The sequence below is a fragment of the Penaeus vannamei genome, chromosome 32, assembly GCF_042767895.1.
Source record: "Penaeus vannamei isolate JL-2024 chromosome 32, ASM4276789v1, whole genome shotgun sequence".
Classification (NCBI taxonomy): Eukaryota; Metazoa; Arthropoda; class Malacostraca; order Decapoda; family Penaeidae; genus Penaeus; species Penaeus vannamei.
Window position 1 is genome coordinate 22,031,215 of NC_091580.1, and position 22,500 is coordinate 22,053,714.

A 22,500-nucleotide genomic window follows, 5' to 3' on the forward strand; every position below is an offset into this window, starting at 1 on the left:
TTTATAATCAAATACGATTCAAGCTGTTATCTCTCTAGTTACATAAGAGGGAAGCTTATTGGCCTTTGTTTTAGTGCCATGGACAGAGGCCGTAGTGTCATCTTGTGCAGTTCAATTCAGGACAGTTATTTGTTATTATATTTTAAAAATAGGTTGATTGCATAGATCGTCTGAAGACGCTTGGACAACTGCCACTGACTTCATGGCACTTTTTGTGGCCTTTGCCATTTGGCATTTCAGCAAATGTCAACAATCATCTATTATGTCTGTTCTTACAAAATGAAACTGGTTTACTATCAACTAAATAACCAGTCAAATTATAAATGAAGGAGGTTTGTCTTTTAGTGACGTATATAGTATGGATGGTGCAGTAATCATTTGATACAATGCCACTATCATGAGAGACTTCCTGTGCTATGTAATACACCACAGACCACAGCAAAATCTTGTTCATTTATAAAGGGAAAGTTTCCCTTGTGATGCATAGCATCTATGCCAGTGTGGATATGTTTTGATGATTAGAGCATTTTGGAGCACATAGATTAGGGGAAAAAAAGATTTGGTATATATGCAGAATATGGTTGTATTACCAATGTTTAAACAACATTGGATTGCTATTATGCTGTGTTTGGAACTCCTTGTCTTGCTTGTCCAGACAACTTGTCAGGACCAGCAGTACACCGAGGCTGCATTCGGAACCTCCAAGGCCTTCATTGCTAACAATGCAAACAGCTCAAAAGTAGAGATTCACAATTTTATACGAGTGTCTTAATTTTACAAGTTGCATAAGTTTTGTAACCCCTTTGATGCATATGTAACTTACCTGCAACTGACAAACACAAAAGTACCTTTTGATACCACCAGTGAAGTACCATAAAATGACCTATTAATACCTCATGGTTGCCTGCAACTGTCATTGTTTACATACAAATGCTACCTTATCCAGGATGCCAAAGTAGGGGTTCTGAGCCATCAAAACATCTTGTCCAACTAGTTCGAACACAGGATTAGCCTGTAGTATTTATATATTTATGAATTAATGTATGGATACCCTCCTGTACCTCAGCGACTGTGCCTGATTCTTGGGAAGGATATGAAGTATAATATAAAAATTATGGGGTAAAATATGAAAGAAGATGAATGACATGCATTAACCCCCCCTCCCCCCTCGCAAACACACCTACACACCCATCCCATGCCTGTTGTTCTTGTGAGGGGGCATAGGGTATGGGGACTGAGACCCATTGTTGGGGGTCACCCCTACCTTGGGCCTCAGTACTTGGCTCAAACAATTTTGCAATCTTTTCTTCTCCCCCTTTTCTCTTTCTTCTCGGTCAAGCACTTTAATTTGCTGTAACGACTAAGCATTAACACCACATTTACCCGCTACGCTAGATTCCCTCCCCTCTGCAGTTTTTAAAGTATAGAGAGGTTTCTGCATATTGATCCCGAGATATATGAATAATTGTGAGTAGGATAAATCCATCATAGCCACCTTATAGTAGTAGTGGGTGATATGGCTGCATTTTTTTTAATTTAGTTTTTTTATATATTTTGATTGGCAAATGTAACACTACATGTCATTAGCTGTTTTTTTTTTTATATAAACCCATTAATGCCGGTATATTTTGAAGCCGAAAATAAAAGATTCCGGGTGGCTACAAAATTGGCGGGTGGGGCTGCCCCGGACTCTACCCACCCGCCGGCTACGGCCTGCTGCTGCGTCAGAGCACGAGTCCTGATACAGTGTCACACTGGTGGGGCGCCTGGCAATGTTTATTTTTTTGGGTGTCTCATATGTGGGACACCCATTGTTAGTGGGTTAAAGAAATTTATTATTTTCACTTAAGGAGTATTGTAGAAGTGTCTTTGTTGCTTGCTCAATTTCATGTACTATTTATCTTGCAAGTGATGGTTTTTATGTACTAAAAGACTGCTGTATTTTTTTAATAGGTAAGAAAGTTTTATTACATATTCATGAATAGATTAAGCATTAGTTAGATGATTGTGAAGTGTAGGCTTATGTACTAGTAAAATTATATGTTAATTGTGTTAGCAATTTCTTATTTCTTATATTAATAGGGAATGTAGTGATGGGTTTATGAAAAATTAATTATTTCTAACCCACTGGATCTGGATGGCGTGACTGTTATGTAATGAAAATATTTGGCTGTTAGGTAGGTGATAGGAATATGCTTTCATAGGAAAATTTGGCAGAGGATCTAGATGATGGGAATGTGCTGAAAAATCTGACTGAAGGCATGGGTGATGGGAACGACTCCAACAAAGCACTTGGAGAAAATTTGACTTGTTAAAGATTTTGGAATGGGTTTGGTAAATGAGAGCAGAATGTACCATCCACGAGCCATTGCTGGAAAAGTGGCAGCCCCAGGGAAAGTACAGTTTCCATGCTTAGGATCCTATTCCTGCCTTCCGTGATTGGTGGTACAGTGCGGTACAGAAAATTTTAAAAGGTAAAAATATTTATTTACTTATTGTTATAGTTATTGCACAGAGTTGTAGACTACTTAGAGAGATGATATGGAGTCTGTGGAAGGAAAAAAGTCTATTACCATCTTCATACAGTATATCAATTGACAAATATAGACATTGGAAAATAGCAAAGAAGCAAAAATCACTTACGCAGAAAAAGAGAGAATAACATTGCAAAGGGGAGGCAAGGAGTCTTGATACTACACACAAGTGTGCATGTGGGCTGAGCCTACAAGCCACATACCCATGAGAATTGCCACCCAAGTAAGCCTAATGACAGGATTTTGGGTTGCAGACAGGTAGTGAGGCACCTGGATCCAACCCCTACAATCCAAATGAGGTGACCATCATGTGAAAGGTGGATGACATTACCATTCTATCATGGGAAAATTTTGGCTGAAGGCAAGGGACAGGAATGACTTGCCATGAGTGTACAAAACTCTTGTAGATAATTAGACTCAGTTGGCAGTTAGAAAGGGGCTTTTGCAGTATTTCCATTGGTAAATGAGTGTGGAATATACTATTTGTGAGCCATGAATGAAAGTGCGCTGACTCCAGGTAGGATGCTATTTTCTTGCTTAGGATCCTATTTCCTGATGTGATGGGCACTGCAGGTTGTATTAAAGAAAATTGAATATTACAAAATAATTAAAAGTGAAACAAATGACATAATGTTACTTGTTGTTATTATTATTACACTGAGTTATGGAATACCTAGCAAGATGATATGAAGTCTCTGCAAGGAAAGCAGTCTATTGCCATCTGTAAAAATCAAATGACAAATATAAACCCTGGAAAATAGCAAAAAAGCTAAAAAGACTAATGCAGAAAAAGAGAAAATTGAAAAAGTGAAGGCATGAAATCTTGTCACTTCGCACCAAAGTATGTATGCATCTGGCCTACAAGCCATACACCTGTCAGAGTGGCTACTCAAGTTAGGCTAATGCCCTTATTTTGGGCCATGTGTCGGCAGTACTTCAAGGGATTGATAATGTTACACTGGGTAACACTGAATCGTATTATGTCAAACTTTTTATCATTGTGCAGCCTGGTTGGGTTAGATATTTAATAACTGTGATAATTTCCTACCATTTTGAAATTCATTTTTCTTCTACTGGAGAAATTAGTTTTATGTATTATTTGAAAATTATTCTTTCCTTCTTTTGCAGATACATATGTGTAGTGTATTTGTACTTGTAAGGTATAGTCTATAAAATGAAAATGAATGCTATATGAAAATCAGTGCAGAAAATAAAGGCAATTTTGATGATATTTGATGTTATGAATGATTCCATCCAATTTTAAGGGTGTGAGAAAAGTACTTGGTGTTTATTTTTTTCTACTGATAAAGGTATCATGATGTGTGCTTGGTCATTTCTGGCTACAGGATAAGCTATCCATATTGGGTGAGGGAATTGTAGGTGGAGAAAAGAAAGGGTGATAGTTGGATTGAGTGATACAGATGTGTGAAATCAGTGATGATCAGGAAAGGAAAATGATAGTAGATACTATAACAGTGTTATCATCTACAAGTAAATGATATTAGGCAAATATGAAGCCATTTGATACAGAGGAAATGCTAGGGGGTAGAATGAACTTAAGGCTTGCAAGGGTACTGATAACTAGTGCAATGCTTATTCATTGTGTACCTGTTTTGGACGGCATTATGGCTATCCTCCTCAAGGGTTTAATCTCTGTGTGTGCAGCTCAAACATACACAGACACATGCTCAGGTTTTTGGAAGTTTAGTAAAGATGTGTAGGATATAATATTCTTTCAGTAATAATGCAGATGACTGCATCTGGATATCACAGTGCCCTACAAAATAGAAATTGAGAAAGAAAGAAAGAAAAAAGCCTTCTATGCAGACCATGTCCAAAACCACTGACAGTATTTGCCCCTATTCCTCCCAACATGCCCATTACTTCTCGTTCTTGACTTTCTTAAAGCAAAGCCTATATGTTTGGTTCCCTATGTATTTCAAGATTTCCTCTACTCCTTACCAGTCTGCATTAGGCCAATATCATCCACATGAAGATGGCAATACTGTGATGGTAACTATTACCACTCTCTTTCTCCCTGCATCTGTGATTTTGGCAGCTCTGCTAAAATCCAGCTATCACCTCCCTATCCTTACCTACATTCCTGCTGCCAGAAAGGACCTGCCACATGTGTACCAGGGTTCATGTGGTGTTTCATGTTTATGTGCTCAGAGCCATACATTAGACATTAGACAAAAGATTCACATAATGAAGATCATAAGAAATAAAAATTTAGGCATCAGAAACAGGGATAACCTATGTGCCTTGTAATCAAATTGTGTCTTTATTTACAGGTGGTTTTGCGTTTGTGTATGTTGCACAAGATCTCAGCAATGGCAAAACCTATGCCTTGAAGGTAGGATTATGATGCTCTTTTTGAATTTTGATATATTTTAGTTATGTGAAAATGTCTCTTTGTATATTTAAGTACATGTTTGTACTGATTTAAAGGAAATGTAAGCTAGTTCAGCCACTTGGTGATAGAGCTTTGATTAGCACCAAGATATACACATAGAATTAATTATCTCAAAATGGACTGTATAGATTAGAAATCTTGTTTATCTTATGAATGTCTTAATTGAAATTTGAGGATGGGAATATTTTATTAATCTCTTATTTTTCAAATATTTCTCAGCGACTGCTTGGTGCAGACCAGGTTGCCTGTGATGCAATTCGGCAAGAAATAACAATATCAAAACAACTTTCGGGGCATCCGCACATTGTAGATTTTATAGCTGCTGCAGCCATTGATAAAACCCAGAGTAAAGAAAATCGCAATGAGTTCCTTTTGCTGAGTGAACTATGTACAGGTAAGTTTGTTTTTTTCTCATGGAAAGAAAAGTTTTTGAGGTGTAAATGATAGATTTTACAAGAATTCTTTCCTTGAAGATACCTTGTTTTTTACAAGATTTTGATGGTGTTTCCTCCACATTCTTAACTTGTACAGGAGGATCTCTTGTGGATGCTCTTCGCCTCCTGAATGGCAAACAGCTGTCGGTCCCACAGGTTGCTACCATCATGTACCAGACCACCAGAGCAGTTCAGCACATGCAAGTATGTGCTCTTGTTGTGTGCCATGGAATTTACTGTGGTGGCACTGTACTTATGGCAGTATTTAGCATATGCATAAGAATGTTCTAACATGAGTGCTGGTGAAGTACTGCATTGCTTGGAAATTGTGATATTGAATATCAAGACATTTTAAAGAGTATCATGAATGTTGCTTACATATAATTTTGTTGGCTTATCATATAACTATACAAAAATAATTGTATTTAAGCCTACATTAGATTTTTTCCTAATTGATTTTTATCATATTTCTGGAGTTTGTAGTGCAGGCTGAGTATGGAGCTATAAGTATTCTTTGTAGTTCTATAGTGCAAAGATTAAATAACTGCATTGTGTGAAAATGTACACTAACATCTGTAATTGTTTTTAATAGGAAGCCTTGCCTAATGAATGGCAAACTTTTTTGTTTGACAGGCGCAAAATCCACCCATAACTCACCGTGATCTAAAAGTAGAAAACCTACTCATAAGTGAATCTGGTCATATCAAATTATGCGACTTTGGATCTGCGATGACAAAAATATACGAAGTTGACCTTGGCTGGAGTGCAAACCAACGAGGATTACTAGAAGAAGAGGTAAGTTGGCCAAGATATGAATAATTGGTTACCCTGTTTTTGTAATAATTTTAGAACATCTGTAAATCTCGTTTAACATGCCTTAATTCTCTTATTTTGTGACAAGTGGTAAATGTGTGGATTTGATTTTAAATCATAATTGATTATTAAAGATATTTATAGAAATGAAAGCATGTTATGGATCAAGTCATTTAGTTTAACCCACTAACGACGGGTGTCCCACATGTGAGACACCCGAAAAAATAAACAATGCTGGGTGTTCTGCCAGTGTGATGCTGTATTGGGGCTTGTGCTCCGATGTAGCAGCGGGCTGGCGGGCGCCCGGAATCTTTTATTTTCGGCTTTAAAATATACCAGCATTAATGGGTTAAAATGTAATTACCATTGTAGTGTTATTCTACATTTCTTAAGTCACTGTACATATCTGCCATTGATAACCTTGACTGTTTCCAGATGGCGCAGCACACAACACCAATGTACCGTGCCCCAGAGATGCTAGACACATGGAGTAATTACCCTATCAATGGACAGGCAGATGTGTGGGCCCTGGGATGTATCTTGTACTATCTCTGTTACCTCAAACATCCCTTTGAGGATTCTGCTAAGTTAAGGTAATGAATGTAGGGTTTTTATAGGGCATCTTCTATTTTTCCAGAATGTGTAAGATAGGTTGTACTCTGTATACTAAAGGGTAAATTATGTGTTTGTAAGATTTACTCATGTATAAGTGCTGGTTTTAGATATTTTAAGTTAGCTCTTGATGTTATTTTAATTTCTGTTTTATAAAGTGGCTGATAACTCTGACTGGAAATTGCTTAGGAAAAGAATTTGGTATAAATCAACTATTATATTTTCTGCCTTAGCCTAAGGAAGATCATGGAGATCATTATTTGAAACCTGTTCAGTTCGGACTAAAGAAAAAAAATTGAGTGCTAGTGTAAGAGGGACAAGGCTTTTTTAATATTTCAGGGGTTTTGCCCCCATAGAAGTTGCCCTGTGAAAATCATATTTTTAAGTTATTGTCAGAATTTTTATTTTATTTTATAGTCTTTAATAATTCATTTTGAAAATATTTGGTCAGAGATGTTTAGTTTTCTGCATATATGGATGCCATTTTCAGTTTTTTTTTTTTTTTACATTGTATTTTATATGTGAAAAAAAAAAATCTCACTCTGCATCCATAAGTGCTAGGCATTTTAGGTTTAGGTGTAATTTGTTTATTTGAATGCTTTTAGACTTCAAGAATATCTGTCAGTATTTTGAGTGGTTTTGCTCCCGTTGAAGTGACATCTCCCAAATTAGTTTATTTTAAATTATCTTGAAAAGTAATTATTTTTTCTCTGAATGGATGTTATGAATATTATTTATGGATTTTTTAGTTTACTTAGTTTTGCATACTTTGGTATTTTACAGTATACTAGTATGATATATATATGAATATCATAATATAAAAAAAAATGAAGTTGAAATGCTACCATATTTTCAGGAACAGTATGCAAATGGTTTAGGGATAATTAGGATTTTTTTTTCTTTCAATGACACTGTTATTTTTTTATGTGCATCCTAAAAAGTGTTCTGGAAACTATTATGCATATGATCTAAAAGCACTTTTGGATACACTTTCTATTGAAATTTTATTGCACAAAATACTAAAATGAGAATTTAGAAGGTAAATGGAGCAAACTGGCAACGGCTTAAAAAAAAGGAAAATGTACCCATCATTTTACACACAAAATGCCCCACTTTATCATTAAAACAAACATTTTTATTTTTGGTCTAACTCAAAAGTATATGAGAATAAAGACAAAGCTTTGACATCTCTTAAAGGGAACAATAATAGGGTGTAAGTTTGCAAATCCTAGCTGCCCCACTCCAAAGAGAAAGAAGTTGTCTGATGTAAAATCCATTCCATTTGCAGAGCTATCTGTTATATTTACAGTACCCATTTAAAAGTTACTGAAAAAATAGATTATTTTGAAGTATGTATAGGTGCTACTGGCAGATGTTAACTAATTTTTGTTCTTAAGTTTTATGTGCGAGTTAAAATATGTAAAGTCCCAATACAATTGTATTTATCATATATTGAAATGTATTTTCTATGATTAATCATCAACGGACATATAAACCTTCCTAATCTCATCACTTTTTTATTGTGTAGCAATTTTCTTTATTTTCCAGAATTATAAATGGAAATTATGCAATTCCCACTAATGATGGCAAGTATGAGTGTTTCCATGAGCTCATTAGAGGTACCCTGAAAGTTGACCCAAGTGAAAGATTTAGGGTTTCTGATATCTTGGAGAGACTGGCAGCTATTGGAGAAACCAAAGGATTTAGTATGAAAGCTCCCATCCAGATTGAGTGCAAGAAGATTGATTTAACGACCCCAGGTAAGGGTTTTATTCGTCTTGGATGTTTTGAAATTGTTGATGGATTATTCTTTATGATTTGCAAGGGTATAGGTACCTGATATGCATAGCAGTTCTTTTGAAGTTAAATTATGTTATTTATAGTAATGTGTTTTTCCTTCAGAACTGAATCATTTGCAAATTTATTAATGTGAAGTGTAGACCATGTTTTGTTGTAGGTTTCTTGATCTCATTTATCTTGAATTGACAAAATAGTTTTTCATATTTGCAGTTTGTCAGTCAATAGTGAACAAATTTGTAAAAGAACCAGGAAAAAGATAGAGATAGAAGTTTGTTTTCCAGTTTTAGGAAGATTTTGATTTATGTTTGTTTCTATGACAGACCCTGTGAGAAGGAAGTTTTGTCCTCCAGACTTGTTCATGTTGAATATTATCAGTTGTTTTGTTAGATTTTCATGATTATTTTTTGTTAGATTTCCATAATTATTTTTTAAAAACCATGGTTGTCTTTGTAGTTTATGAAAGCAACTGTATATATAAGAAAAAAAGGAAAATAAAATGTGTCCATAGCATTTGTGTATCTATTATGTTTTTAATTGAATTTGTAGCTTTTATACCACATTTAGCATGTTATCATCCATACTAATAGAAACTTAATTTAACTTGGACAGAGGTCAAAGCAAAGTGTCATCTGAACATGTATTTTCCAGTCCATCAACCTGAGAGTAATGGGAGACTTGGTGAGAGACGCTCTGGTGCACCAGATCGACCTCCTGCCAGACCCCCAGCCCCACGATCTCCTGTACCTCAAAGACCCCCTCAGCCTCAGAGGCCACCTCCTCCAGGGTCTCATCCTCAACATGGTATGAATGAACCTTTCTTTCTTTCTTTTTGTCTCGTTTTTGGCATTGATAATGAATTATGATGATATATTCTCTAGTTTTTGTACTAATATACAGAGCTATATTAAATGATTGAGACATTACATATGGATAAGAATAAATAAATGGCTGCACTGATGTGGGATCAGAACTTTCAATTAGGGTGTGCAGTAGGTATCCACTTCCCGTAAATTACTAGTGTTTGAAAAGAGTTCATATCAGCCAGGCATAACTATGTATAAAAATCTTTTTTATTGACTTTTCTGATATGTTTTATTTATTTTTTTTATAATCAGGTAAAATTGTCATTGACCTTTAAAAAAAATCAGATAAAAAGATTAATTAATTATTCATATAAATATAAAATTGTAATTGTTTCATATAAACATGTTATCTGTAAAAAAATTATTTACAATTAACAGCTAAAGCTGCAGAAGCAGATAAAAGTAATGTGTTTGATTTATGTAGTAGGCAGTTTGGAATTTATTTGTTGTTGTTGTTGTTTTGTTCTTGTCCAAAGCTAGTGTCAATCAAAAGTAGCATGGCCCACAGGTACTGACTTACAAAGTGATTTTATGGTGGGAAATTGAAAGCTTTTAAAAGTATATCCAGTAGGTGGTTATTGTTTAAAATGTCTTTTAAAGAGAAATAATACAATGTGATTCCACATGCCAAATGAAGCAGATCATTGGCTCCAAAGTCTGAATAGTATACCCCTTGAGCAATGCTGTAACACAGCTTATGCTATAATGAGGAAAAAAAGTGTTGGCACAACAGTTTATCATGCCAGATGTTTTTGGCATACAGTTTAGCAAGCATGTGCATAGTTGGCAACTCCCATGTGCAGGCTCTTACTGACAGCATTGTAAGCAGTTGAGTCAGTCCACTTGTGGTCCACAGTCAGCTGCAGTGGTATTGTATAACTTGCTAGCATGTGCAGTGTAGCTTACATTGTATAGTATTGTGAAAAAATGGCAAGGTTATATTATGATAGTAAAACAAGGTGTACTATAGATGTAAAACAAACATACTGTAGATGGAAAACAAACTTTGTGATGGAGTATCTTGTGCAAACTATGTAAATGGATCAGCTGGGTTCTGCCAGAATGACAGAAGATGAGAAATGGGGAAATAACATCATTGTAATAGAGTGTAGATGACTTATATTGGCTTGATAAAACTTTCATTTTTGTTTACTTAGGGTGGGATGGGACTGTATCTTGTGCAAATTATATTGTTTTTATTTTTTTATTTTTGTTTGCTGCATTTTGTATCTTTTAATCTAGTTCATTTTGATACATTGATCTCTGTCAGGATGAGGACCTTTCTATGCCCACATGGGAAAAGACTAAATTCATAATAAAAGTCATTCTCAGAAAGGCTTTCAGAGTCAAGTTGCACATTACTGAACATAATGGAATTCTAATATCAATTATATGTATATTTTAGGCCATACTTTATATAAAGTTTTGATGCATGCTCATTTGATTATTATGAATGTTTACAGGAGTGGTAGGCCAGTCTCAGCAGCAGACATCTGCAGGTGGAGGTGGCTTGTTTTCATCTATTAAAGGCTATTCAGGAAGTATATTTAAGAACATCAAGGATACCTCAAGCAAAGTCATGCAGACAGTGAGCCAGTATGTATATTTTTTGCCTATTTTAGTTTTTGTTTAGTCAGAAAATATTTTTTAAAATATAGTGCTATGTTAAAGTATCAAAAGAACTGAATAACTTTGAAAGTAGCTTTTAATGTAATCATGTAATATTCATTTGTTTTCCACTTTCTGCAGATCTATCACTAGAACAGACCTGGATTTGTCACATATAACATCCCGTGTCATAGCAATGTCGTATCCAGCTGAAGGCCTGGAATCAGCCTACAGAAATCATGTTGAAGATGTCAAAGGTAAACTGTTGATGATATTAAGTCTGCCATTCTACTTGTAGTGTGTTTTAAAGATTAATACTATAACTGTAGCTGTTTATATGTTTTCTTTAATAATTTTTTAACTATGTATGTTTTTCTAACTGTTATTCTTTTCTATTTAGCTGTTTTACTTTTGCCTATTGATTCAAATAACTGTTTTCTTTAACATCTTTTTGACTACTTACATGTTGCCTTTGTTGAATGCTCTTCCTTCTGTTTTACCCCAGCTGTTTTAGATGGGCGTCACATGGGCCACTATGTGATCTATAATGTCTCCGGGCGACAGTACCACTCAACCAAGTTCAGTGCAAGAGTTGTGGAGGGCAACTGGTCAGGCAAAAAGTCATCAACTCTTGGGGCGCTCTACAACCTCGCTTGTAGTATTTATGATTATTTAATAAAGGATCCCAAAAATATTGTTGCTGTACACTGCATGGTAAGTAAAAGGAATTTGAAGGCTATAGATTTGTTTGCTATATGTGAATTTTTGAAACTTTTTTGTTATAAGTGTACTGATTTCAGAATAGGGTAACTTAAAAATGCAAGACTGGAATTTCACATATTAAGGGCTATCCAGATTTGCAACATTAATGTAGCTAGAGAAGTTTTGCCATCTCACTTTATGCCAGTATTTTTATATTTTAATGCACTGATCTGTTTTTTTTTATATTTTAAATCCAACCAGGATGGGAAAGCTTCAACTGCAATGTTAGTCTGTTCCTTCCTCTTAGTGTGCCATGCATTTAAGAGACCAGAACAAGCATTGAACATGTTTGCCATCAAGAGAAGTCCTCCAGGTCTGCAGCCCTCACAATTCAGGTAACCATTTAGAGACTTCTCTTTCATGTGACCTGATTTCATATTGTGTGAGGCTGTAGTGTGTTTCATTGTTTCTTTTCTCTAAATTTATTGAGTATTGAGTATTTTTATGTTTTATTTAGATATTGGTAATTGTTATCTATTTATTACACTTTTTTATTATTTACATATTTTTACCTCTGCTGGAGTTCATTAAATGGCAGTATCTTTGGTTGGTTAACTGCTTTGTCAGAAGGATTGCACAAGAAATTGTAGATTGTTCTGAAGATTCATGGATGAGTTGGTCATGTATGCTCAAAGGCTGAATGGGGCAAGGATCCCAAGTACTAATCTAGTGTCCAGGGGTTCAAGTGATTAGTATGCCAACTTGTCTTAGCACATGGGTGGTAGTGACCTAAAGAACCTGTAGGTTGTGGCTAAGCATCCTTTGATGTGTGTCCACTTTATTATTTTATTTATTACAGAACATGGCCTAGGGACCAGTTGATTAGTGTTTGGTTGTGAACTGGATCTCCATGCAGATCTAGGAGCAAGCGAAAGGATTCGTTGTCAGTTTGATTTATCAAAGAAAATGGATTGGCTAGGAAATTAACTTTCTTGTAAAAAACGTGATTGACTTGTTGATTTCAAAATTAGTTTTTTTGTGTCATAGAGGAAGTGTGAACTTTTAGGGCTTTCTAGTTCTGTTTATTATTCTTATTCAATTATTTACTTTTTATTGTTATCAATTAATTTTATATTCTGTTTATTTTTTATTGTTTTTATATATGTTTTTTATTCATTTTCATATATACTTTTTAATTTATATATGTACATTTTATTTATACACTTTTATATTTGTTTGTTTATCAGTTGTATTTGATTATTAGTTTGCTGTAATTATACAAATTTACATTTTTCCTTTATCACTGATCTTTATACTGCTACACTTTCAGATACCTTGAATATGTCCGAGATCTGGTTGCTTCTCCGGCTGTGATTCCCCACTTCAAGCCTGTGACCATCACCTCCGTCATCGTCTCCCCCATTCCACTGTTCACACAGAGAAGGTAAAACTTGAACTTGTTATATTACATATATATATATATATATATATATATATATATATATATATATATATATATATATATATATATATATATATATATATATATATATATATATATTCCATAATGGGTTTGCCAAAAAGGTGGCGAATTTTTAGAATGAAGAGGTAGATGAAGATGGCAGTGAAAATTCTCATCTTTATTGTTAAAGCAAACGTTTTGAAGGATCATACCTTCATTGTCAATGCTGTAAATTAACCAGACAAAAGGGTCATTAGACAATGTAAATATGTGAAGAGGTTCTGGCTTTACAATAACAGAAATACAAAAGTGATATAAACCGAAAAATATATACAAAACGCAAAACAGTACAAATATATACAAAACATTTAAAAACGTATGAAAGAAAGGTAAATGAACCAAAAAGAGGGTGTTTATGGTGATGAGTAGTTACTGGGTAAACAAGGTGGTTGCCGTGGTAATGTTGTTAAGTTCTGGTTGCATCTTCTTTATCAAGAGGGATTCTGAGGTGATGAAATCTTGGTGGGGAGAGTGAGATGACAAAATACTGAAATTTGTGGTAGAACAAGGGTGTGAGTGTTGTTCTGAATGTTCTCTTATTGCCGAGAAGGAAGGTTTGCTCAGTGGGAGGCCAGTTCTGAAGCATTTACCCTTATGCTCGGAGATGCGGTGACAGCCAACGTGAGGTTGATCCCACATACCTAGCTTGGCAGCTAGGACAGGTAAATAAGTATACCACATTTGAACATAAGTCAGAGCTGTATTTTACGGGATATTTTAAGAACGTAGCTATTGTGTTGTTGTTACTGAAAACAAAAATAAACTTAATCAGTGGGTAGTTATTTTTCAAGAGTATTTTTAACAGTTTCCTGATTTCATAGCTTAAATCACCCTAGTAGGGTAGTTTAAAAATATTTATGGTCTCTTTTAACAGTAGGGATAATCTGTTCATTGGTGAATTTCTGATGGAGAAAAGTTTTGGTAATTTTATCGAATAAATGTAATGGGTACATATTTGTTGTGAAGAAGTTTTTCAGAAAAGACATTTCATTATGAAAGGCAGTCCAGGTGCGAAGGGTGTTTAAAGAGTAAAAAAGTGTTGTCAATGTATTGACGATGATGTAGAGGTTTGAAATCAGGGTCTTTAACCTATTCACGTCGGTATATTTTGAAGCCAAAAATGAAAGATTCCGGGCAGCTACAAAATTGGCTGACAGATCTTCTCCGGAGTTTGTCTGCCTGCTGGCCGTGGCCCACTCCTGCGTCAGAGCGCGAGCCCCGATACAGCGTCACACTGGTAGGATGCCAGGCAATGTTTATTTTTTCAGGTTTCATATATGGGACACCCATCGTTAATGGGTTTAACACCCTTCGCACGTTAAGCTTTTTCTAGATTACCTAAATTCCAAACACCCCAGCATCAAATTCACCTGTGATTTGCAAAAGGACAACCAATTGCCATTTTTAGATACTATGGTCACTAACAACAATGTTATCTTCCATAATAGCATTTACCACAAACCTACTCTCACTGGCCTCGGACTACACTTTCTCAGATTTTTTCCATACATATACAAAATCAACAGTGTAAAAACTCTTATAACTAGAGCCTACCATTTATGTAGCACCTGGCAATAGTGCCTAGAAGGTACAATTACAAAAGCACAGTAAAAAATAGATAAAGATCAAAGATATTTCTAAAGCTGAAAACATTCCTCTGCTTCTCAAGGACAACACAAGGAACAAAGAATTTCCAGATCTTTATTTTTTCTTTTTGTGTGTTTTTTTTTTTCCTTTTTTTATCTCCTTTTTGATATCTCCACTAAGTGGCCTTTTGCTATTAGTGGAGTCAATTCTTGAAACAAAATAGTAGGCAAATGTGTATTGGATCTGTACATTTATACTTCATATTCACTGGTCACTGGCTATATGTGTCCAAGTGACATGATCATCACACCATCGAAAGGGGCTATTGCATTAATCATATCAATATACAAGTGTGGAATGTAATGTCCATAAGTCATGACTGGAAGAGCGCTGTCTATAGGGAGGACGCCATTTTCATGCTCAACAAAATGCCAGTTTTTTTTTTTGCACCGAGTTATTTACTACAATGAGAGATGATATTGAGTCGTTGCAAGGAAAACAGTCTATTGCCATTTGGATAAAGTAAATCAAAAGCCTTATAGACATTGGAAAATTATGAAAAATTAAAAAATGCTTATGCAAAATAGCAATGCGAAGGGAAAGCAGAGTCTTGTCACTGCGCACAAGTGTTCGCACACGCCCAGCGTAAACATTACACACCTGGGGGAGTAACTGCTTACGTATGCCCAATGCCTGTATTTTGGTCCATGTGGTTGCAGTGAAGCAACTGGATTCAAGGGATTAAACTTATTATTTTTTTCCTTAACCAAGTAGTTTCAAAGGATGGACTGGATGGAACAAAACAAATGTAAAACTTTGTGAAACTGAATGACAAACCAGATCTGAAGCTTCACACAAGAAAAGAAATCAAACTTGGCATTTATCTTTATTAGAACACAAAGTAAATGTATCCTGTGCCTTGACAATCATGCCTAGTACAAAATGTTACCTTGTACCCTTCTGCAGAGTCGTGCTTATCAGATTTTACCTCAATTATGAAAGAATGAGGCAAACCATGGGGGGAAGCATGAACAAATATATACATAAAGGGTTTTTTCATGGATGTTCATCTAACACTGTTACTCAAGCATCAATCTGCTAAGGAGATGAGACATAACAGAGCATCAGTATGTTTCCAGTTGACAGATTTCAGAAGAATAGTGTTTTTAGGATATTTTGCATGATGTGATCCTCTTTCTAATCATGGTACAGAATGCTATCTTCCCTCCTTTGAGTTCACATTTTATTTGAGGTTCACTTCAAATTAGATTGACCAATATGAAAGTCGGATTTATCACTGGTTGACTGGCATAAAAAGGATATTTGTCATTGTCCAAAAATAAAATGTAATGTCACAGGCTCCATTGGAAATACTAATGTGTGAATTCTCGAAACTTTTGTATATGCAGGGTTACAGATTATTTGGTTGGCCAAAGTTGTAAAAGTTATTTTTGTATATTATAAGACAAATCAATTAGTGTTTTTACTGAGTATTTGTGAATATACATTGTTTGTTGTAGAAAATGTACAGAAAAAGTTTTATTAGCAGTTTCTTTAAAATTGTTGCATTTGTATGTATTGCTATTCTTTATTTCTAATATAGAGATGGAGTGAGGCCATATGTAGAAGTATGGCAAGGTGAACACAGGATGCTCTCAACACTTCAAGAGTATGACAATATGAAGTTGTACATGCCTCAAGATAATAAGGTGAGAAGGAGTTGGTTATTGCAAGAGGAAGAGTACCTTGAGATGTTCTTTTGAGGTTTTGTTTTCAGTTTTGAATCAGTAATAAAAGGTAATTGTTGAAAACAGATAGATTATTGAAACTTAGAGATATCTTACATATATGTAAAATTCCCCAAAAGCATGCTTATCAAAACAGGAAAGGGAAAAGAAAATTGCTCTTTTACATAATTTAGATAAGAAAACACAGATTGGCTGGGAGAAATTCTTGTGACTAGGAGTTTGAAAGTGTTCTATGATTTAAGGAATTATGAAAAAAGCATGGAAGTAAAGTTCAAATTTATAGAATTAGGGATTTTCTTGGGGTCAGCGGAAAGTCTTGGATGTGTTTCATGACTTAAGTTATCTCTTATCTTGTGAAATAATTGAAGACTGATAAGATGATCAATGTTGCCTATGAAATATCAATTCAGTAGAGGTATAGTGTCACTACCATCCCTTGTGCTGACATTTCAAATAAGTGCTTGTGAGTCTCTGTCTGTTTCTGTTTGTCTGTCAGTCTTTTTCTTTGGCCTTCCCCTCCCCCTTCCTCTTCTTCCCCTTCCTCTTCTTCCCCTTCCTCTTCTTCCCCTTCCTCTTCTTCCCCTTCCTCTTCTTCCCCTTCCTCTTCTTCCCCTTCCTCTTCTTCCCCTTCCTCTTCTTCTCCTTCCTCTTCTTCTCCTTCCTCTTCTTCTCCTTCCTCTTCTTCTCCTTCCTCTTCTTCGCCTTCCCCTTCTTCTCCTTCCTCTTCTTGTCCTTCCTCTTCTTCTCCTTCCTCTTCTTGTCCTTCCTCTTCTTCTCCTTCTCTTGTTCTCCTTCCTCTTCTTCTCCTTCTCTTGTTCTCCTTCCTCTTGTTCTCCTTCCTCTTCTTCTTCTTCCTTTTCTTCTCCTTCCTTGTCTTCTCCTTCCTCGTCTTCTCCTTCTCTTGTTCTCCTTCCTCTTGCTCTCCTTCCTTGTCTTCTCCTTCCTGCTCTTCTCCTTCCCCTTGTTCTCCTTCCTCTTGTTCTCCTTTCTATTGTACTCCTTCTCTTCTTTTCCTTCCTCTTATTCTCCTTCCTCTTCTTTTCCTTCCTCTTCTCCTTCCTCTTCTCCTTCCCCTTCTCTTCCCTTCCATTCCCATCCCCATCCCCATCCCCATCCCCATCCCCATCCCCATCCCCATCCCCATCCCCATCCCCATCCCCATCACCATCCCCATCCCCATCCCCATCCCCATCCCCATCCCCATCCCCATCCCCATCCCCATCCCCCCCCCGCCCCCGCCCCCCCCTCTCTCTCTCTCTCTCTCTCTCTCTCTCTCTCTCTCTCTCTCTCTCTCTCTCTCTCTCTCTCTCTCTCTCTCTCTCTCTCTCTCTCTCTCTCTCTCTCTCTCCTCTCTCTCTCCCTCTCTCTCCCTCTCTCTCCCTCTCTCTCCCTCTCTCTCCCTTTCTCTCCCTCTCTCTCCCTCTCTCTCCCTCTCTCTCCCTTTCTCTCCCTCTCTCTCCCTCTCTCTCCCTCTCTCTCCCTCTCTCTCCCTCTCTCTCCCTCTCTCCCCCTCTCTCTCCCTCCTTCCTATTATTATTCCAATTGGCATCTCCCTTAATTACCTACTCAGACAAACTGCTCTTGTCACAGATTATTATTCCAATCAACATCCATCTAGTTGGGGACGTGTGTATCTATGTATACCATGCCCGAAGAATGATGGGGAAGGTGATGGGCGTAAAGGTGGCCCAGCTGCAGTTCCATACTGGTTTCATTCCTGAGGAAGATACTTCCATTAGATACAGTCTGTGAGTTGACGAAAGATTAATTTTTCTTTTTCCTTTTTTTTCTTTTTCTTTTTCTCAAAATTTGAGCTGTGCCACTTGGTTTTCTCTGTTATTTTATTTCAACTATTTTAAAAGAATGCAGGCTGAGTGTTTGAGTTTTGCTTCTTTTGTAATATTGTTTTTAGGATCATATTTACTTAGAGGGCTTTCTTTATGAATAAGAAATGCTCATTTTATTCTTATTTTTAAAAATCTATCATGCTTCTTCCATATTAATCTCAAAACATTAATATTTCTTTTCTAAAGTAAATGATACTATAAACAATGAATGTTAATTTTTTGTTTTTTACTTTTATTAGAAGATTTTGTAAAATATATTGTATAGCAAGGGCTTGCAGTTATATTTCTCATTTCATGGCATGGAGCAGAGAATGGACTACATTACATTAAACCAGTGATTTAAACAAGGTCCTGATTGATTTCATAAACTCAGTATGTATTTAATCTAATACCATTTTATTTAATCTATTTATTTATTTTCATTGAATTGATATGCATTGTGTTTTAGCACCATGCCTTTAGCTTTCTTAGCTTGTTTCTTAATAAATTTCTTTAAATCTCCTATCATGGTGTTGTCAGGAAAATAAATCCATGTATTTTAGAGTCTGTTTCATCTTTGTCATCTCCACTAAAGGCGTGAGCTGGATGATGTCTGTGAACCTGACCGATACCCCGAGCGGTTTACTGTGACTGTAAACATTTTTGTATCGGATGTAGACCGCGCACCACCTCAGCCACCACCCTGGGTGGCACGACCTGCTACCTCCTTTAAGCCAAATGTAGCTTATTCCACTGCTATTGAGATGGAAGAGACGAGGGATAAATTTGGTTAGTATTTTTGGTTTAATTTTTTATTTTATTTCTAAAAATGTTTGATTGGAAAGAAGAAAACTTTAAGATGTTAAATTTGATGCATGGCATGTGACTGATCACATTGAATAATATGCACCTCATTATTAACAGGAGAGTCTTTGTTTAGTATGCTTATGTGTTTATCTTTGAGTCTTTTTATTATCCTATTTTATAATCTTTTACATAGGGCAAAATATTTTAATTTTCCTGGTGTTTTCATTTCTGACAACACCATTTTCGACTGAAGTATTCATACTTTCTTGATTTAGCAGCAAGTGCACATGGTTCCCCAGCAACGCATAGACGGGACTCTTTGCCGAAGCCAGGGATGATCTCTTCGGAGGCTAACAAGTCTGACTTCATGGCATCACTCAATTGGGATAAGGCTCAAGGAGGCACTCAGGTAAGAGAAGGGTTAAAGATCATTAGGAATTGGGAATGTTCATAAACATGTTATTTTGATAATATGGAAGGGGTGTGATAGACCATTAATAAAAAAGGAGTAAGAATGGTAACTATTGAAACCACAGATTTTTAGACCTATTTACCTCTGCCAAGGAGGTTATTTTTTTGGTAGCATTGATTTGTTTATTTGTTTGTTGTTTGGTTTGTTGGTTAACAGAAAAACTCAGAAAGTTTTGAATAGATTTTTATGAAATTTTCACCATAGCCTAACTTAGATGCCATTAATTTTTGTTGATGATCTAGATCATGATCTGGATTCAGGATTTTAAAAATAAATTGCTTTAGTTCTCCCTACTTTATTATCTGCCATGGTGGAGGTATGTGCTCTCAGTGCTTCTAGTTTCTATTGTCACCTCTGCCATGGAGTTTCTTTTTGGTCATGTTTAGTTATTTAGATTATTTGTTCATTGGTTAGCAGGATAACTCAAAAAGTTATGAATAGGCTCTGGTGTGTCTTAACCCATTAACGCCGGTATATTTTGAAGCCGAAAATAAAAGATTCCGGGCAGCTACAAAATCAGCAGGTGGGGCTGCCCCAGACTCTGCCCGCCCACTGGCTGCGGCCCGCTGCTGTGTCGGAGCGTGAACCCCGATTACAGCGTCACATTGGCGGGACGCCTGGCAATGTTTATTTTTTCGGGTGTCTCATATGTGGGATACCTGTCGTTAGTGGGTTTATCAAACTTAGATGCCATTAAATTTTGGTGGCGACCAGTTTTTGTTTCTTGTTAGTAGTATAACTAAAAAGGTTATTATCAGATTCTTATGAAAATTATACCAAAGGTGTGTCTTAGCATACCTTAGATTCCATTGAATTTTGGTGGTAATCCAGTTTGCAATCCGGATCCAGGTGTTTTTTGAATGATGGCATTATTACGTTGCCTCCACCAAGGAGTTTGTTTTTGGTAGCATGAGTTAATTAGATAGTTAATTAGATAGTTAATTAGATAGCTAATTAGATAGTTAATTAGATAGTTGATTAGATAGTTAATTAGATAGTTAATTAGATAGTTAATTAGATAGTTAATTAGATAGTTAATTAGATAGTTAATTAGATAGTTAATTAGATAGTTAATTAGATAGTTAATTAGATAGTTAATTAGATAGTTAATTAGATAGTTAATTAGATAGTTAATTAGATAGTTAATTAGATAGTTAATTAGATAGTTAATTAGATAGTTAATTAGATAGTTAATTAGATAGTTAGTTAGTTAGTTAGTTAGTTAGTTAGTTAGTTAGTTAGTTAGTTAGTTAGTTAGTTAGTTAGTTAGTTTGTTTGTTTGTTTGTTTGTTTGTTTGTTTGTTTGTTTGTTTGTTTATATATATATATATATATATATATATATATATATATATATATATATATATGTTTTTTTATTTGTTTATATATCATCTTATTAATTTTCATTATGCAGCCTGGTGAGGAGGTGGAGATGCTCATATCAGATGAAGAGGAGGAAGCTGTCACCCCCCAGCCCCCTAAAAATGTCCCTGAAGTACCTGAGGCAAAATCCTCCTCCAAAGAAGCCAACCTCTTGGACTGGGGTGGAGCTCCAGAGGCAGATGTCAGTCAGGCTGCCAAAAACATGAACCTCTTGGACATTGCTGACACATCGGGCATGAAGAAAGACCCGAGCAACTTTGACCTTCTGAGTGGCTTTGGGGGGAGTGGGAATGAGTCCAATGCTAGTCATGTAAACTCAACCAAGACTGATAATGCTCAAGAAAACTTGTTTGATCCGTTTGGGACGTCTGGCAGTGGAACGGCAGATCAGGACCTCTTTGGTCAGTTCTCGGGTCCGACCCAGCCACAGCAGCCTGCCAACCCCTTTGGCGGGTTCAGTGGACCGGTGAGTCTCTCTCTCTCTCTCTCTCTCTCTCTCTCTCTCTCTCTCTCTCTCTCTCTCTCTCTCTCTCGCTCTCTCTCTCTCTCTCTCTCTCTCTCTCTCTCTCACACACACACACACAATCACACACACACACACACACACATACACACACACACACACACACACACACACACACACACACACACACACACACACACACACACACACACACACACACACACTTTCTCTCTCTGTCTGTCTGTCTCTCTCTCTCTCTCTCTCTCTCTCTCTCTCTCTCTCTCTCTCTCTCTCTCTCTCTCTCTCTCTCTCTCTCTCTCTCTCTCTCTCTCTCTCTCTCTCTCTCTCTCTCTCTCTCTCTCTCTCTCTCTCTCTCTCTCTCTCTCACACTCACACTCACAAAAGGTTGAAATGAGAGGTCATCTGTAAAAGTGTGGCGCACACACATACACACAAAAGGTTGAATGGAGAGGTCATCTGTAAAAGTGTGGCTTTTCATACTGAATGATAATTATTTGGTTCCTTCTTTCATTTTAAAAATAAAGGAAAAAATATTCTATACAGGGAATGGGAGGCATGGGGGCTAACCCTATGGCTTCAGCTAGCAGTCCTATCATGAGCAGTGGAAGTCCCATGATGGGGCCCAGGATGATGGGGGGAGCAACCAGCCCAGTGAATCCGATGGCTGGGGGTTTTGCCCGTCCCCCTGCCCCTCCTCAACAGCAGCCTAGCAAGCCAAGCGATCCTTTCGCTGATCTTGGTGAGTTTTGAGGTTGAACGGGAAATGTTTTTGTATCTGTTTACAGGGAGAGACTTGTGAGAGGAAGTAGGCAATGGATGATATGAGCTGGATTTTCATAATTAAACTCTTAATAACTAGTTTTTTAGAGATGTAGATGAACATTAGAGT

General features: G+C 36.3%; 2 protein-coding genes across 3 annotated transcripts in view; one reads left to right on the forward strand and one right to left on the reverse strand.

Moving 5' to 3' along the window:
• The window catches only part of LOC113812126 (maltase A3-like), a 70,424-nt gene that overhangs the window by 20,276 nt on the left and 27,648 nt on the right, over positions 1-22,500 (reverse strand). The gene's annotated exons all lie outside the window — the stretch shown is intronic.
• Positions 1-22,500, forward strand: part of aux (cyclin-G-associated kinase) — a 30,754-nt gene that overhangs the window by 1,209 nt on the left and 7,045 nt on the right. The window contains exons 2-19 of one of the 2 annotated variants that reach the window (XM_070144791.1): positions 4,829-4,890; positions 5,170-5,344; positions 5,482-5,588; positions 6,018-6,179; positions 6,633-6,790; positions 8,358-8,569; positions 9,258-9,410; positions 10,936-11,068; positions 11,222-11,337; positions 11,586-11,794; positions 12,044-12,177; positions 13,113-13,226; positions 16,495-16,600; positions 18,230-18,387; positions 19,061-19,254; positions 19,548-19,681; positions 21,159-21,593; positions 22,155-22,350. In XM_070144791.1, the coding sequence (XP_070000892.1) occupies positions 4,829-4,890; positions 5,170-5,344; positions 5,482-5,588; positions 6,018-6,179; positions 6,633-6,790; positions 8,358-8,569; positions 9,258-9,410; positions 10,936-11,068; positions 11,222-11,337; positions 11,586-11,794; positions 12,044-12,177; positions 13,113-13,226; positions 16,495-16,600; positions 18,230-18,387; positions 19,061-19,254; positions 19,548-19,681; positions 21,159-21,593; positions 22,155-22,350 (2,958 nt within the window). The remainder of the gene's footprint in view (positions 1-4,828; positions 4,891-5,169; positions 5,345-5,481; positions 5,589-6,017; positions 6,180-6,632; positions 6,791-8,357; positions 8,570-9,257; positions 9,411-10,935; positions 11,069-11,221; positions 11,338-11,585; positions 11,795-12,043; positions 12,178-13,112; positions 13,227-16,494; positions 16,601-18,229; positions 18,388-19,060; positions 19,255-19,547; positions 19,682-21,158; positions 21,594-22,154; positions 22,351-22,500) is intronic. The other variant, XM_070144792.1, reaches the window with a different exon arrangement.